This window comes from Solea solea, chromosome 6 (genome assembly GCF_958295425.1).
Source record: "Solea solea chromosome 6, fSolSol10.1, whole genome shotgun sequence".
Classification (NCBI taxonomy): domain Eukaryota; kingdom Metazoa; phylum Chordata; class Actinopteri; order Pleuronectiformes; family Soleidae; genus Solea; species Solea solea.
In genome coordinates this window covers 26,228,283-26,247,193 of record NC_081139.1, presented here as the reverse complement: position 1 = coordinate 26,247,193, position 18,911 = coordinate 26,228,283, and the positions used below count along the sequence as shown (strand labels likewise).

The window sequence follows — 18,911 nt, the reverse complement described above, 5'->3', positions numbered from 1 at the left end:
TTTTTGCAGATGATGAAATTCACCATTTTGATCGCATCGTGTTAGCTTAGCTCATTCATGAACCCGGCATTACTTTCACTACAATATTCTACAAATAATAACATTGAATATTTCAATAACATTTTTGCAAAGAAATGCCTATCCCTGGTCACACGGTGGCGTGGCGGCTGTCACTGTTGCACGTGGGTTTGCAACCCAGTCCAACCAATGGCCTCTCTGTGTTTGCATGTTCTCTCTGGGTTTCTCCCATGGTTCTCCAGTTTCCTTCCACAGTCCAAAACATGCAGAGGTAAACTGGACACTGGACATAAATTGTCAGTAGGTGTGAATGTGAGAGTGGATGGTTGTTTGTCTCTTGTGTGTTGTCCCTGTGATGGACCGTGTGTCAACTGGGATTGGCACCAGCAGCCCTGCGACCTTCATGTAGAAGCACCTTTGTCATTAAGAAACAACTCATTGTTTATTGTGGTGGTGTTACAGGTTAATACTGTTTTGAAAATCCAAAAAATATTCAGTCTACAAGCTGGTGGATCTGACGTTTGCTCATGGGTGTGAGCGACGGCATTCGCTGCTAAAGTGAACAGTTCAAAAGCTCATTATAAATTGTGTTAGTATGTATTTGAATCAATCCAGTCCATTCACAACCCTTACTGCGCTGCACAGGTTGAAATATGTAATATTTACATTAAAATCTTCGACAAATGGCCTCAAAATGTCGAGCAGTTGTCTCCACTGTCGGACTGAGCCCTGGTGTGGACAGCACACCCATAGACCTTATTTTAACTGGGTGTCTGGAACACTATCGCTAACAAATGAAAAATGGCGAGTCAGTGTAAGGTGTTTGGTATATAATATACCTATGGATTGGTTATTGAATTGGTAAGTACCTTTTGTTTTTGAAGTGGATTCACTGAACCTTGGTTCTACCAAAGTGGAATGTAGACGTGTGGTCCTTTACTGACCCAAAGAAAGTGACAGTTTCTATATTTTGCCCCGTGTATACAAACATCTGGATCAATCCAGTGTTGCCGACTTAGCAAATGTGTCGAAATCAAGTCCCCACAACGTAAATAACTACATTTTAAGGTGAAGATATGTTTTAAGGTTAGGTCGAGGTTAGGGTTAGACTTTTCAGAAACCATGGCGACTCTTTTTTTAAAAAAAACATGAGACAAGTCCAGCGACTTTCAAGGAAGGCATAACCTCAGCTACCACTTTGTGAAGAAACTGCCAACTCTTATTTGCATCTGCAGCCTTTGAAATATTGTCCGTGAAGGTTTTCTTTTATTTTGTTTGTTTTATATTCAACTGTGACACAAACACACACGAATGAGACACGACGACACCACAAACGGTGCAACCTAGTGTGTGACGTGTTGTGGCCTTGTAGCTGAGGACTGGATCAAACTTTAAGCTAAATCGTTAACAGGCCTGATATATGGGCTGCTGGCGTCCACGGATCACACGAGTGTGAATGGGTGATAGAGTCTGACCTCTGTGACCAGAGGAAGCAACCTGACCCCTGCAAGGATTCCTCAGGATCCTGGAGAGTGTAAACGATTAGCCAGAGCACAAAAGCATTCTGACCCGCTAATCCTGACATGGGATAAAAGCTGTGAGCTAACATGTTGTTCATGACAGACGGGATGTTTTTAAATCTGCTGGTGGGATTGTTATAAGAGATGGAATACATATGCATGCTGCATGTGTGAGTCAATGTCTCCCGTGTGGGAATAAAGCTGGGAAGATGATTCCATCTGAAAGACTAAGCCCTCACTCTGGTGTCACTGTGGTTTCCGAGTGAAAACCAGGCAAGTGGATGTGGTCTGGCAGGCAGTGTTGTCTCAGTTGGTGTTAAAATGCTCACATTGACACAGCGTAGGAACACAGCTGCACGACAATGAGCAACTCTCTGTAACATTAACAGTCAATATGTGTAGTAAAAAAGTACACAACAGAGTCTGGGCTACGTCCACCCCCAATAAGCTTGTCCCAAACCCCCCCACCAAAGCACAGCGTCTCGATGGTGTCGCCTCCACCCCGGATACGCACCCCCACACTCGATGCAGTGACCGAGGCCTGTATTTGTCACAACTGAACAAGGACTTGGACCCAATTGCATGACTCGGGAGACAAATTAAAAAGTAAGTGTTTACTTTGAAAGTGCAAAAAAAAAAACTATGGGAAGGGGCAAGTTAACTAGAATCCAGAGGACAGTTTCAGAAATTTCTAAATAAAATAGGAAACTACAAGACAACAAGTAAACACAACCAGCTTTCTTGGTCATGACGCGTCGTAAGTATCCCCTTAAAGCATACTTGTGTAAATAAGTTGCAGACGCGAATAAAGTTGTAGGGAAATGTTTAAATAGCAAATAAAAAATCTCACAATCGAGAGACCTGCATGTTGGAGAAGATGATATAGACTATACAAATATATAACTATTATAACTAACCCTCACCCTGGAACATGAAAACTTCATTACATACACTGAGGCTGAATCATAACAAGGTCACACAGCAAAGCAGTGGCTAGAATTGTTGCCTCACAGCAAGAAGGTTCAAATCCCGTTTCAACCGAAAGCTTTTCTGTGTTCATGTTTGCATGTGGGTTCTCTCTAAATAGGGTTGTTAGTGTTTTGTCGCTTGGAACATTTACATTTTAAATCAATGATACAGTGAATATTTAACTAAAGTTAAATCAAGTTAAATTGCAATCGCAGTATCAGCAAATAAAATGTACCCCAGCAAAGTCACAGACGTAGATTTGTGTCAATATTTTCAAACACTTTTCACGAAGCAAACAACACTTTTTAAAAAGCAAATAAAATATCGATTTAATCACTCAAAAATAGTGTGGTGTACAGTGGTGGTCTAATAGGGTGAGAGATAATTTTTTACTCTATTGCTCATCTTCACACCAGGATTGTAACCAATGATAAATGCATTAAAAATGAAAAATAAAAACACCTTTCAATTACCTTTAAGCACTGTATATAATATTTAATTTGTAATATTTGGTGTATTTCATTAATGTATTCACTATAACAGGATTATCAGCGTAAAAGCCTTTAAAAGCAGGAAGAGTCATCACAGATACTTGATCATGATATGACGAGATCCAACATCTAAGACCAGATCTGGTTTCATGTCACCATATAGATATCATATCCATATATTGCTCAGCCCTGCTCGTGACTGACCTTTACTAACCATGAGGAGCTTTTAGTGCAAGTCAGCTGGCGGAGGCTCAGTTTAGAATGAACCACGCCCACTTCCATACGATGAAAGCCTCGATAGAATTACCACCGCCGTCTCGCTGACCCATGAAGAAAGAGTCATGGGCAGGATTTCATAGCTGGGTTGGAGAAAGATACCAGTGCCATGATGGTATGAGACTGACAGTTTCAGGTCATTCTGCTGCTGCTGCTGCTGCTGCTGCTGCTGCTGCTGTTACCAAGTCACAGAGCACAAGTATGCAGACGCCTCACTCCTCTATACCAGCCTGGACAATCCTTTCTGGGCCAACCCTCGAGTGGGAATGAAGCCAGAAGCTCTATGTGTGTGAGTGTGTGTTACCAATGGTCAAAGTGAACAACGATCAACAAGTGTATAGAGAATAATGCAACAGTCCAGAGGACACAACTCAATAACCTAAAGAACTTTACAGTTTACAGGTTAATGACAGAGAGAGAGAGAATTATCTTCCACAGAGGACAGGGAGGATTAGCTGAGATAGCATTTCATTGTGACATGGACGGGGGATTAAGTCGCCTGTTTGACACTCAGGTTGAATTTATTACAACCGTGGATTGAAAGCACTTGTGTTACTACAGTGTTACTGTAACTTACTTTAGCTCAGTGGTTCCAAAACATTCTCTGCAGCTCCCCCTTTGACGGATTAAAAATATCAGACATGTCTGATATGTCATTTATCACTAACGTTCTTTGAGAAATCTTTTGACACACATACTGTGGTCTCTATTTACTATAAACTTTTCTTTTTCCAGCTGTGGGACTTTTGTGAAAAAGAAATAAAAAGGAAGCAGCAAATAATGCTCAATTGTTTCTGCTCACAACGACCAAACAATGGGATTTTACACAGCCTGAATTTAACAGATATCTAATGACACTGTGATTGAATACAGGAGACTCAAAAGCAGAGCAGTGTGAACACCTGTAATCATGTGACCCAGGCTTCACTCTCCTCCTTCGGTCTCTCAACTGATCCATCACTCTTCAACAGGTCCTTTTTCCTCACTCATTCACCAGACTCTCCCCACATTGTCTGTCATTTTTCATTCACTCCTGATTCAAGTCTCACGGAGGCAGAATTCTTTCATCCATGCTTCACCAGCAGTGCAGCATCCATCAGGAGCATATTCCACTTTACATGGATGGCGAAACACGCAGCAGTTCATACAGTGACGTTTCAGTGAAGTCTGACTTTGCATCTCATCTCTTGTGAATACGACTTTGAGCTTTGCCCGCAGTCATGAGTGCAGCTGACTGGAGGAGAAGATAAGGCCCAGTACCATCTGTATCTCCTGTTTCCCTGCCTCACCTCTGCAGGAATGGTGCTCCGAGTGTTTTGGAAACTGGAGGAACTGCCGCAGCATGGTGCCGACGTTAAGGCAGCATGAAAACTTTTTTGACCTCAAACCTCTGCATTCCTGGTTTAGCGAGGATACCCAACCACATGGTAAATGGAGGCTTTTGACACCGCGCTGTGTTTTGTTTTCACTCAGACTCTCGCTCAACTGTAGCTTTCTGCCATTTCAGGTGCTCTAAGAAACAACACTTTATTCCCCCCCGTCTCCTCTGTGTGCCGGGTTCCTGGGCTCCAGAATGTTGGCATCAGCATGCGTGTACACAATGTGCCCGGACTGTTCTCCTGGCAGCTTTATCTGCATCAAAAGCTGACTCTAAAGGAATATATGACTCTGGCCTGTGTTTGTGTTTCTATACTGCAGTGCACACTTTAGGTCCAAACCCATTTCACCCCTTACCCGTACCACTTAACCATACCCCTGCGTTCTGTGCGTTCACATGTCGTACAGAGGTAAGCGCTAACGAACCATTTAAACAGAGATTTTACAGGGTCGCACTTGTTTTTTTCCAGATTAAAGAGGACATAGCCCGGAAGTGCCAATTAATGCTGCATTTTTGTGTGTATCTGCGTCATTACATAACAGTCAGTTCATCCACTGCTGAGAGCGCGGGGTTTGATTGTTTTCCTGAGCTCTACGAAGCGGAACGGCACTTCCGTTGACTAGTTACGTCACTGGCGAATTTCACCACTCCTCTAAACAGCAGCGCCTCCTAGTCCGGGCACTAGAGTCCGGGCACGTCCGGTGAGGTACTTTCAACCGTAGGAGAAGAAGAAGAACTACTCTCGTTGTAGCTGCTGAGCTCCATACATCCGATACGCTCAGCAGCTACAACAAGAGTAGTTCTTCTTCTTCTTCAATATAAAGCAGGACACAGCACCAAACTTCACCTAAAGGAAGGAGCAGTGCCAACAATACGTATATAACTGTCTTTGTGTGATTGGTTTGTCGTTTAGCATTAGCGATAGCCAGCTACAGGCTAAGCTACACACTACGCTCGTGTTTCATTTGCATGTGTATTTATTATCTCAGTAACCACAACGTTATCCAGCAACTAAGACGTTTTTGACCATAAAAACGACTTCATGTTTGTAAGTACACCTCCATATCTCACATATAAGTGAGATAGGACCATGTAATGGCCGCTTTAACCAAATACAAGGAAACTGACATTGTTGTTACACTCACATTGGTTAGCATGTTGTATAGCTATGCTAACCACAACTAAACTTGTTTGCAGTCATGAACAACAACTATCCTACATCATTATAGCCCAAGCTAGCCATAGCTGACCAGATGGGGAGTATAATTATTTTATTTTATTTTATTTTAGGACAGCATGTGGAATCTCCATGACGTATGTTCACAAAATTAAATAGCACGTTGTTAAAGGATTGGGCCTTTAAGGTAAATACTATGTTTATGTTTATGTTATGTTTGGCATATTTAGATCAACATGGTCTTCATGCACACGCTACACGCGTTTCAGCTCCGTATCAGAAGCCATCTAAGACCATGGTAAAAGAGAGTAGTACTAACGAGAAAATAAAGCCAGAGCAGGGATTTTTTTTGATTAGACTGATGAGACGGGGAAAATGAAAGCAAGTGTTAATGCACAGCTTTTGTGACTCTAAAACACTGGGGTACTGTGGACAGCAGGCAAATTCACACCTGAATGTATTAGCCCTGAAAGAAAATGGCATAATATGATGCGGCCTTAGATATACTCAGAGCTGCACAGCAACACACACACACACACACACACACCCACACACACACACAAATGAGTGACTAGTGACCCGTAAAGCAGTTGTTTTCAGTGTAACTGAATCAAATCACTAGAATCAGTGAATTAAGAATATTGGTTCAGAAACTTCCTCCATGACCGGAGCACAGACTCCCTCTGATCAGGTCAGGTTTGAACCAGTAAATGTGGCCCAAGTCACAACGAACTATGAATCCTTTCAGAGACAGATTTACTACGTACATATTAGAATCTAACACTAGCCAGAACATCTATATAGGTTGTTTAAAATGAGAGAACACATTTGAATCACTCACCTGGACGAGGTCTAGGACCATTCCTGCCGCCACTGTCCCGAACCCGGCCAGCAGGAAGGGGAACACCACCTGCAGGCCAATGGAGAAGGAGGTCTCTTTGAGTGGTGCCGGTGGTTCGGGGCTCTGGCCAATGCTGGTGTCATCACTCTCATTGCTCTGGCTCGCATTCTCCAGGAGAGCGTCCTCCTCGCGCTGACCTTTGGCGTTGGCCCGACAGTCCATCGTCACCACAATCTCCGACCTCTCCTCGTCCTCCCCGGTCTCGCTGGCTCTCTCCACGAAAGACGTGACCTCTGTGAGCTCCAACTCGGCGCCGGTCCCTGGGTTCACCTCCTCTGAGCCCTTGGTGTGGATGACCGGGTGGACAGAGCAGTTGGAGTTGAGGAAGGCCGGCGTGAGAGGGCCTCCCTCCTTCTTCATCTCAACGGCCCCGGAGGACATGTCGATGTCGGGGAGTTTGTCTTGTTCTTTCAACCAAAGTACCATGCGGAAGCCTTATGAAGACAATGGACTTGACAAAGAAAGGATTCCGTGGCCTAACAGTTTTGGTGAAGTCAGAACGGGACTTGCTGCCTGATCTGGTTTTGAACCTGATCAGTCCAATTGATTTATCCCATTAAAGAGGTTTACAGGGGGTGGGTGTCGCTATTAAAGACCAGGAAAAAGGTGCCGTGTGGGAAAAAAACAGCAGCAAGGCACATGCAGCCGTGCGTCTGCAGAGCCCGTGTTCCTGTCGGTGCTTTGGGAGCAGAACCAGTATGTTCTCCATTCACTGCAAGGTGCTCAGAGTAGGCCAACAAAAAAAAGAAAAAAGCATACCGGTTTAACGCGGCAAGAGAGGAAAACGACGGACTCGCCACTCGCCACAGAAATCCCCTCCAGACACTCGTGAGCGGTCCTTCAGAGTGCAGCAACAGCTTCAATCACAGACTTGCAGCAGCGACTGGTCACGCTCTCGGTCCACTGATCACGTCAGACTGGTGAGTGTGTTGGCCTGAGAGTGTCTCACCTTACACCATGTGTCTGCTGGGAGGTTTTCAAGGGTGGTATTTAAAGGTCTGCAGTGCCGGGATTGGATTACGGGCGGCAGGAGAGTGCCTCACTCGGACAGAATGGACCGTCACCTGGAAAAGAACAGATTCCTTTCATTATTCGATCTTACACACAAACATTCTCAAGCCCTAGTTCAGGTCTGTTTCCTTAAATACATATGGCTGCTTAAACTGTGACAGTGTACATTGTGCCTTTGTTAGTTTTATTCATTTTTAGCACACTTTACGATATCAGTATTGGCAAATATTGGCTTTAAAATGTATTATCAGACATCGGCAAACACCCCAATATGACTAATGACTAAAGCAGTAGGCCGAATAAGCTGCTACCTCCTTGACCTTCATGCCGGTGCCCTCACAACTCATATTTTTGTATGCTTATTTATTTTTCACCATGAAGGAAACTGATATTGACATCTGCTGTGACGTGAGTGTGTTATATTATATCATGTTACTACAGACGAGACTAAATGAGGGAAAAGTATATTAATATTGGTATCTGATCTTTCATTGAGATATATCGGCATATCGGATAATGGCAAAAAGTCCCATATCATGCATCTCTGCATTTAATAATGGTTTAGCTTTTCCCAGAACCTGTGCTAAACTCAAACTTTAAAAAAAAAATGCTGCCAGTTCTTGTTACTTTTTTGAAAGTACAAAACAAATGTCAACATATTAAAGAATGGCTTTTTGAAAATGAATTCCTAAGGCGGATTTCTTTCTAAACCTATAATTACACTTTAAATGCATAACTATAAATGTACACACTACTGTATCTCCCTGTACTCTCCACTGACACTGAGGCAATGACAACAGTGACTTTAGCAACAGTTTCATTCAGAGCCAAATTTCTTCCGGGCAGCTTAAAAATATTCCGCCATTAACTGAGGTGCCTGCCATACCATCCTCATACATAACACACATCATCTCCATTATCTCAGCACCTTCAAAGCAAAGCAAAGACAACACTTCCTGTCACACTTTTCAAAATAAACAACCCTCGTCCCTTTTCAAGCAAACACACACCGCAGCAAAACTACATCAGAGGATCTTTGTTAATCCATTTAGCATCTACTTTACATACCCGCAGATACTCAAAGTGATAGTCAGGATTTTTGAAGCATGCTTGTGCTCAGCCCTGCACTGAGAACCACGTTCAGACACAGATGCTGGCTCTCAATTAAATCATGACTTATTTTAGCCATGTGCATCTGTGAGAGGCCAATACTGCATATGATAACATAACTACATTGTAGCTAGAAACACAGAAATTACATATAAAATGTTTCAGAGGAGCAGCTTTAAGATGCATTCAAGACACCTCATAAATTCCAGCACATCTGCAAACACACTTGAAGTCCACTGACTAACTGTTGCTGCTAGCTTTCTCTCCTTGTGTAGTGCTTTTAAAGGCGATTATGCAAAAGAATTATTTGTGCTGAAGGAAAGCAAACTTTATGACCGACAACTCTGCTCACAGACAAACACACCGCTGCAGCGATTCCCCGATTATCAATCAGTTACTAAATTCATCGTCAACTACTTTGATAATTGTTTCTTTTTTGAATAACTAAAACTGTTCTTTTTGCTTCATATAACAAAGAAATCATTCAAACTGAAACTTAATTTTCATTTCCAGGTTTGACAAACACTGATCATTTTATGGACCAAACAATGACTCGGTTAATTGTCTTTGAACATAAACATCCAGTTTTTTTACACAGTAACATAAACACTCTAATTATGTGATTATTGATTGCATTTGAGGACAGAAGTTTGCCTTCTAATCACAATGATGATTTGGACAAACTCTTAATTAAAGAGTCTGAGATGAAACTGAGACGTTCAAACAGAGTTCTATATACTGTATGTGTCAGTGTCTCACACACGCACACTATTAAACACATGATTCAAAAATGACATACTGTCAAAGAAAGAAAAATAAAGTTAAAGACCAGCTGTATCAACTACATGGTGATACAATATTATCACATACTGTATATTAAATACCCTGAAAATCCCAGATTACACTAAATTGTACACTCAGTGGTCCTTTCATGTTTTGATAGTGTCATATGGTCATGGTGCAGCACTGGTTTTGAATCGATTACATCACAATCCTATCAGAAATTAGTAGCTATTTTCCATTCTCCCTTATTCATATATACATATACTTCATATGCAGAAATTAAATGTATGCACATTTTAGATGAGCTCACCTCCTCTAACTAAACAACATGTCAAACAACTTTGACCACAGATCACAATCATTTAGGAAGTATTTACTGTACATGGTCATAGTCAGAGGTCCAACAATGAATCCATCCAAAAAACCCTTAAAGCTTAAAGACACCATTTAAAACTAACAAGACAAATCCTGTGACTCATAAAGGGATCATTTTGTGATTTGGAACAATAATTCAAAGTTTTCCATCATTCTGTTTATATGCAAAAAAAACAAACAAAAAACACCAGAAACTGAATGGAAAATTTGAGGGGGGGGGGGGGGGAATTAATATTAATATTAATTGAAAGTACATTTGAACAAGTTCAATTGAAACAGATTCAGAGATTAAGGGACGACATTTAGAAATTACAAAAAATATCACTCCACCTATAACATTATTACTACATAATATAAATATAAAATATAATATAAATAATAAATGAAATAAAAAAACAAAACGTAAAAACAGGCCGAAACTCTCCTTCATGTGAAATTAACAGCACCTTCTCGATCACTTTTATTTTGAAGGCTTAGTGCCAGGCTTCCGGTCTTACTGTGGCTGACTTGACGTGGCTCTCATCCGCCTGCACGTTGCGACATCCGCGCACAGACTTTCCGCTGAAACAATCCTCTGTTTAGTAGTCAGGACCAACAGCAGCCGAACCTAACATGGCAAAGGCGTAAATTAGTGCTCAGACCTGAATAGACGAGCCCTCCTCCTCTCCTCTCCTCTCCTCTCCCCTCCCCTCCTCTCCTCTCACATGCCACTATCAGCACACTCACTGTCTTCAAGTCAACACATTATAATCAATGCATCATCATCATCATCATCGTCGTGGTCGTCGTCAGTTACCGCAGCTTTGACACATTCCGTCACATGAACGCTTCTCTCGCTCCTTCTCTGATCCCGTTTACCTCTGAGTGTCAGCGGCAGCAGAAGCGCTGATGCTCCGTGGATCCTCCAGCTCAGGCTGAGGCGTGGACGCCGGTGAGCGCGCCTTATGTACGGCACCGGCTCCGCACAGCTGGTTAATGCTGGTTAATAGTTAATCCCTCCCTCCCTACTTCCTTTCCTCCCCCCTGCGCGGGTAAAGGCTGAGTCCTATATATTCCCACTCACAAGACTCCCGTTACATTGCAGCCAGTCCAGTCCAGTGGCCCCCGCTGCCCCGCGGCTGCTTAGATGCGCATCTATAATACACCCGCCCGGTGCAGGGGGCCAGGAAGCCACAAGGCGGACTCTCCCTCCCTCCCTCCACACTCTGAGATGACGATACAGGCTCCCTCCTCCTCCTCCTCCCTCTCCTCCTCACCACCACCACCCTTCGGTTCCATTCCGCACTAGCACATCCCCTCCGCCTGCCCCGGTGTGTGTGGGGACTGTGTACCCGTGCCGTTACCGCCGAGGAGCGGGAGGAGGAGGAAGAGGAGGAGGAGGAGGGTGGTTAGGGTGGTAGAAGTTTTCAATTAAGTTATATGGCCCACGTTATGTCACCACTGTCTAACTGAAGAGTCTCAGAGTGTGAGTTACTCATCCACTCACAGGACATGAATGAATACATGAATGCGAGTCTCACAGGAAGGAGAGTGTCAGAGGTTACAACACAAACAGTGATGAGTGGAAGAAGAAAAAGATGTGTTTGTCATAGCTGAGCAGAGACGGATACATCCAAATAAAAAGGTTTGTTACCTTGAATGTAAATATATGGATTTAGAAAGACGACATTGTTGTTTTAGATATGAAATGTTATATATTGTATCTTTAGGGACACACTGCTTGTGTGTGTTGTGTATACGATGAATGAAATAGTATTAGTGCTAATAATAGTACTAGTACTAATAGTAGTGATAGTATAGATCTGCAGTTTAAAAACTTGGTGTAATGAGTTGTTATGTTGGATAATCACACATGATAGTTACAGATAATAGAATCTGGAGTGTGCAGTGTTTTTTATCTGTCAGATAAATTGCTCACTCACTGCCTCAGCCTCTTCGTGCTGCTCCTGAGAGTCGTCTAACGTCTCCAGAGAACCTGCAGCCTTGTTGCTCTGTCGGCCTGTTGTTACACATGAGCATCAGCATCAGCAGCCATCGCCCTAAAAACACATTCCCCCCCCCCCCCCCCCACCTCACCTCCACTTCCTTCTTTGGCAAAGCTGATGTTCTGTCGTTCACATTCAGTAATGACAGGCCAGTGAGTCACTGACACACTGTGGTCTGTGAGAGGATGTGCTCGTCTGGCAGGAGCTTGTGTCGAACATACACAGTATTTCCAATAACTTACTTGATGATGTAACATTTTATATTCATATTAATATGTGATGATTTATGACTTTCTGTTATACAAAACACAAGTGTGTTTGTGTTGTTTGTAGGGGATGTTATCAGTGTTACATGTGACATAGACATATGAGCGGGGTTATTCTAGTTAACAAAAATTAAAACGAGTTTAAAAAAACGACACCTCACTGAAAATGAATTGTGTTTTTATAAAACTAACTCAGATTGTAGGGAAAAGGTTCTTAGTTGTTGTCTTTGTAAAATCATTTCATAAATAAGACAGCCTTTTTATTCATTCATAATAAAATGTATTTGAATCAAGTAAATCAAACCTCTTGTCTGTTTTTTATTGGGTTTATTGTCTGTTTGGTTTTCCTCAATTTGAGCTCCTGAGAATCCTGATGAGGGTTATTTATTATTATTCCCATTATGATTATTATTGTTATTATTATTTATGTTATTTTCATCTTTTGACCTAACACACTAACTGCATCCAAGTCTATATTCTTGTAGATAGTTATATTTGATTCACTGATGGTTGTTCTTTTTTAAAATGGCATCTTTTGTTGGGTTTTTATGACCTAATACTCCAAACTAATAACATCTAAATAAAAACTAGAAGCAAACCCTCTCTAAAAAAGTAATTAAAACAAACTAAGTAAATAAAGTCCTAGGTTTTTATCTAAATAAAAACTAAAATTAATTAAAAATCCCAAACTATTATAACCTGGATATGAAGAAATGTATATTTTAGTTGACAAAATATTAAAACACACAACAATCTCTATAAGATAATGTTGTTTTTCAAACTTGTAGACCAGCTGTTACCTGTTAGACCAATATCAATAAAGTATTTATTAGGGTTGTAATGGTTCATCGATTTATTACTAATTAATTATCCACCATTTTGATAATTAGTGAATCGGTTGAGTGTTTTTTTAAGTCATTAAAACATGTTTCTGTGACGTTTCAGCTTCTTAACTGTATACTCCATTTAGAATGTTGTTGGATTCCAAAAAATCCTTCAGTATTCACCTGAAGGCTAATATCTTTTTTTCTGATAAGTATGTCATTAAAATGCAGCTCTAAGGTATAAAAAGGTGTGTGAGATTAGACACTGTTATAAATCATCATCCTGTCGCGTGTTAATTATCAATTTTTATGTCTTGCTTTTTTCCGCCTTACACCAGTAAATATTTACTGTGCACTTGCATATACAAGACAGAAACGCCTGACTGTGAATTTACAAAGCCTTATTATCTGTAAAGGACGTCGACGTGCAGCTGTCGATCGGTGCCATGAGGCAGGTTTACTCAGTTACCTGGAGGAAGTGTTCATCAGCAAAGATGAAAGATTTCCAGATGAGACGGAACAAATGTCTTGTTCACATAACAGGGGAAACATCAGAGCCAGAACAGAGTCATTTTAGGACGTCTTAAAAGACAATTACTGATAATAATTCATTCAAGACTCTATGTTTCAAAATGCTAGTATACAAAACCTATGTATTTAAATCAGTGATCTCGCAAACTCTCAAACTATGATTCAATTCAAAAGGAATAAAAGGCAATTTACACAATTATAATTGACATTTGTATATAATTGTTTGTTTGAATATGGTTAAGATGTCCTAAAATGACTCTGTTGTGGTATTGGTATTTTACCGTTATGTGAACATGACATTTGTTCTGACTAATGTGCAAATCATTGACCTTTACTGATCAAAAACCCAGCAGATTCTCATGTGAAAAAACGTTGTTCCAGGTACGGTTGTTTTAGGCGACCTGTTTTTAATTTGAATTTTAGTCAAACTGTCATTTTAGTTTTGATCAGTTTTAGTCACATTCATACTCTTGTTGTCTAGTTAAGCATTTTAGTCTTATTTTCGTCATTTACTCTCTTTGTAGTAATGTGATTCTATTTAACCCATATTGCATGGCCAGGATATAAAATCTAAAACTCAACAATCAACTTTTAAACATACACTTACACAAGTGTCTGATATTAACCTTGGTGCACGGGGGAAGAGTTGGGTTGTTGGCCAGCTTTAAAGGTATTTCACAGATTATCACATGTTGTCTTATCCTCATAGAGGCCCAGGTAGTTATGGTCTGCTCTGATCTGTATGTGACACTACACAAGGGTCCTAAATTCTACATGATGATGATTTCTAGTATTTATTTCCAGGTGCTTCTGTGGCCGTGGAGAGTGGAAACTCACAGGTCGTCCTTAAGAGGATTTAGGAGCTAAGAGGATTCATTCTTGGGTTCAGTACAACATGATAGAGTCTTATTAGAGTCATCACTTTCTAACAGAATATCCTTTGTGAATGAATAAATGAAGCACAACTGGATACGGGTGAGTTTAATGTTTCCTTGCTCACCCTGATTGACTCGGCAACTTATTACACATTTGTTAAAGTTCAGAGAACACAGCAGAGGTAATGGATAAAAACAGATGACAACGTAGCTGCCTGTGGTTCTGTGTGTATTATTGTTTGGTCACTGTCATACAGATGCAGCAGTAGCAAGAATTTATGATTTATATTTTAATTGGGGCCGACACTTGGTTGTAGAATCAGAAAATGCGAGCAATCTTTGTTCCAATCTTTGTTAGCATTTTTTAATTTCTAAGAAACTGGAACTCATTTTGTACTGCTTTTTCATTCCTGTCCCTAAAGTTCAGCATTTTCACGCCATTAATCGATTACTAAATTAATCGACTACTATTTTGATAATCGATGAACCGGTTTGAAGGCTTTTTTTTCATGATTAAAACAAAATTTCCTATTGTTTAAGCTTCTTAATTGTGAATATTTTCTTATTAAAAACAAAGAAGTCATTAAAAGTGAATCATTTGGTTTGTGGACAAAACAAGACATTTGAGAACATCATCATTTCCAGGTTTGACGAACACTGATCAACATTTTTTAAGGTTTTCTGCTATTTTATGGACCAAACGATTAATCGATTATGAAAACAATCGTTAGTTGCAGCTCTAGACCCAACTCATTTGGCATCTGGTCCATGCATCGACGTGAGGGTATGTGAGGTGAAGAATTGGTGGCAGCGCTGGATTGATAGTGGTAGAAATAGCTAACTGAATGGAGACATGGTAACACATGGACATACAGTACAGTCTTTCTGCTGGTTAATGATCCTCCAAGCTTTCTTTTTCCAAACCAGGAAGTGAGGTGAGAGCTGAGGACAAAAAAGCACTGGGCCCCAGCAACACCTCGGGAGAGTGGCTGTCCCTGGCAACGCTGAGGCGGTCTGTGCCAGTTTTGGGCCACTTCTGTACCGGGGGGCTTCTTTGAGCCCAGAAGAATGTCGGACGGGAGATTTGGACACTTTCCCTCAGCTCAGGATGAATGGTTGTTCACCCAACACACTCTCCTGCTCTCTCTCTCTCTCTCTCTTTCCTCTTCCTTCTCACATTGAGCAGCGACAGAAAACTCCAACAGGCCCAAGTTTGAGTGTTCACTTCTTCTCCTGCTCCTGTGACTCATCACATACACAGCTCAGAGCGTTTTCACTAATATCACATCAAGTGACTTCATTCTGTAAGATCAGGGCCGGCCCTAGCCTTTATGGGGGCCCTAAAATGGATTACCTCAGAGTATTATTGGTACTAATGTACTGGGTTATAAACTTACATCACGTGTAAATCTGTGTTTCATGCAGGAAAGTGGCGACTGTGACAGTTGTGATTCACTGCTCTCGATGCACTGCTCTACTTCCTTGTCCAGATGAAATGAACAAGAAGAGTCCAAATGTAAAGAGTAAATAATAAACGGAAAGAACGTGGAGCAGAGACACGAGGAGCTTATCAGGAACACAAGAAACCAGAACATGAGAAACAAACTGAGATGTGACATAAACTAATAAATAAACCAACAAACCATAAACAAACAACACAGACACTAAGGCCACGACTCCAAACGTTGTAGCGCATATGACAACACCATAGCTGCGCTGTAACGTTACACCAAAAAAACTATTCATTAGATTAATAACAGAAACAGAGACAGAATGAACCGAGCAAGTGTGAATATTTAGCGACTTTACAGACATTAAAAAAAACAAAGACTTTCTATCATAAACCTAAATACTTACGTTACGAGAAGGAAATGAACAATTCTGTCGCATGAGTGAGATCCATCTAACTGTATTGTGGGCGGAGAGTCAGACGCACACACACACAAACACACACAAAATTAATTACAAAAAAAAATTGTTGTAGATTCTACAATATCCAATGTCTTTTCATTGACAGTAGTTAAAGGTAAAACTGTCAAACAATCTCCAAACACATTAGACCATGAACGACAGCGCAAGAGAGAGCTGGGAATATGACGTCATCCCTTTCCTAAAGTATCGTATTCTCCTTCTCCGCGGAAACGCAAGGTCAGTGTTTTGAGATTTTCTCACTCTGGGAGGTGTCTCCGTGTGGACGGATCGCCTCTCCGACAAAGAAAGGACGCGTATTCACCTAAACCTGTGCTTAAAATGCTTAAAATGCTGATTGTCTCTGTGGACAAACGTAAATGTCCATGTGGAAAAGAGATAAAGTGGTTCAAATGTAGCTGGCACACATGTTTCTGAATTAAACAGCACAGTCCCAACCATACTTAGAAATGTTGTTTATATGATGCTGTATCATATAAACCTGAATCACAACTTTGAAACTTGAATCTGGGATAGAGATCGTACAGTCCTTAAGGTGCGAGGGTGTCCTGACCTTTGACCCGAGGCTCTAGTAATGAATGAGTTGTGACCTTTTCAAATGGCTGTATGGACAAGAGCAACACATTGCCTGTGTGTGTGTGTAACATGGTTACTTATTTAGACAGAAAGATGTTAGAGAGTAACAATTAGCTTGCTGTGTGTGTGTGTGTGTGTGTGTGGGTATAACGAGTAACCTCCTGCAGGCAGAACATGGCTCACACATTAAATCATGGAGAGATGGAAATTTGTGAATGGAGACAAAACTATTTTGAGGTCAGAGAGGAGTGTGGAAGTGCCCGCCCTGTGTTTTTGTTAGTTTAAACACATGAATCAGTTACTATATACAGTAATCTGCAATGATATTCTGGAGTTTTCTTTTTAGTCAGAAAATTAATATGGACTTGGCTGTGTCATCCAAACCAACCACAGGTAGTTTGTCATACACTGAAAGCGGAAAGTATGAGGTGGATTGAACTGTAAAAAGAAGACAGTCAGTGCTGACTGCGTCGAGCATGCCTTTAGTTCATGCCCTCCACTGAGCTAGGTTGAGAAATAACATGGCTGCCAATGGGGATGCAAGAAAATCATTATTTTAAAATCAACACCTGTTTAAAGCCTATAATACGTCAAGACAGCTGACTTTTCTCCACAAAAGTCCAGAGAAAAAAAAGTTGTTTTTCGCTCACAGAGACACAGGAAGTGCGGGTCCACTGCTGCTAAGTTTGCGTCATTTAGGTAAATCTGAATGGAGAGGATTTCAAACCCTGAAGTCACAAAATAACAAAGTTGAGCAACAGTGAATCAAAACCCCCCGTGTGATGTCATGTGAAATCACTGATTTTGGTGTGGGGACACAAAGCAACAGTAACTCCAGATTCCAGTTGAAAAAGGCCGTCAAAAAAACAAGATAAAGCTGCTGACTTATTCTTACCATATTGTAGATTCTATGAGGTGCGTTTTTGTTAAGTGTTCCAGTGTTCTTCCTTGTATTGGCAGCCATGGTTGGACAACCTCTTAAACCCGAAGGTGCCCCAATTGGGTGCCACTGACAGAATCTGAGAAAAAAGAGAATTTTGAGAGAATATTTTGAAGCTGGGCATCAAATTAAACAGCGAAATCTGGGCTATTTTAAATATGACAAACACAGCTCAAATAACACCTAAATGAATAACTACGTATCAAACTTTGTAAGTACAGCTGCGTCAAAATTTATTGCGCATTTTGCCACATTTCTTGGTGAGGAAGATGTTGTATGTAAGCTTGTTTGTCAATAAAAAACAACAAAAAAAAACCAACATTTTGCCGCATTACTGAAACTAGCGCTCCGCCATTTTGTCCAAAACACACACAGAAAGCTGAGACTCTGCTGTTTCCAACGGTGTACGCCAAAGCAGTATACGACAAAGCATTACGGAGATGAAAGCCAAAGAACACAGACAACAGAAACTGTAAACTTGCTCTTACCTTTGATGATTCTCCGTGAAAAATGAATCTTTCACCGCCAACAAAGCGCTCTCCGCTTAGACTGACGTCCTGTGTTACATTCAAAAGCTTCCGGGCGTCTCTAGGTGACATCATCACGTTTTGAGAAGCATTACCCTACCCTAAGGCAGCAGCCAGGTGCGTCACAGCTGCGCGCTCTGTTGCTTCTCATTGGCTAACTAAGCTGTCAATCAAAATTCGGAGACGACAGCGTCCTTCTATTGGCTGTAAGGAAGCCAATGAGGTGTCGTCCATTCATGTAGACCATTCCCTCGCTGAGATACAGGCCAGCAAAGAGAGACAAGTCTCAATGGACCCATCTGGTGTTTGTTTTTGGAATGGAAAACATATTAAAGTCTGCAGGAACTTTGAAACAATGCCATCAATTGTTTTATTGAACATTAACAGTTATATAAAAGTGAAGAAAGCCTGTCATTTTTGCACTAAAATCTCTCTGATTTTGTTCTGCT

The 18,911-nt window shown here is 41.1% G+C and overlaps 1 protein-coding gene across 5 annotated transcripts in view; it reads right to left on the bottom strand.

Annotated features, from left to right (window-relative positions):
- Nucleotides 1–18,312, bottom strand: part of slc41a1 (solute carrier family 41 member 1) — a 33,480-nt gene extending 15,168 nt beyond the window's left edge. Inside the window, exons 1-5 of one of the 5 annotated variants that reach the window (XM_058631986.1) lie at nt 18,271–18,312; nt 17,891–18,014; nt 11,932–12,008; nt 10,507–10,616; nt 6,671–7,794 (exon numbers count right to left, since the gene is read on the bottom strand). In XM_058631986.1, the coding sequence (XP_058487969.1) occupies nt 6,671–7,156 (486 nt within the window). In that variant the 5' untranslated portion in view covers nt 7,157–7,794; nt 10,507–10,616; nt 11,932–12,008; nt 17,891–18,014; nt 18,271–18,312. Of the gene's footprint in view, nt 1–6,670; nt 7,795–10,506; nt 10,617–10,735; nt 10,755–10,805; nt 10,828–10,867; nt 11,089–11,931; nt 12,009–17,890; nt 18,015–18,270 lie in introns of those variants that run through there. The other 4 variants (XM_058631985.1, XM_058631987.1, XM_058631988.1 and 1 more) reach the window with 4 other exon arrangements.
- Nucleotides 18,313–18,911: the final 599 nt, after the last annotated feature.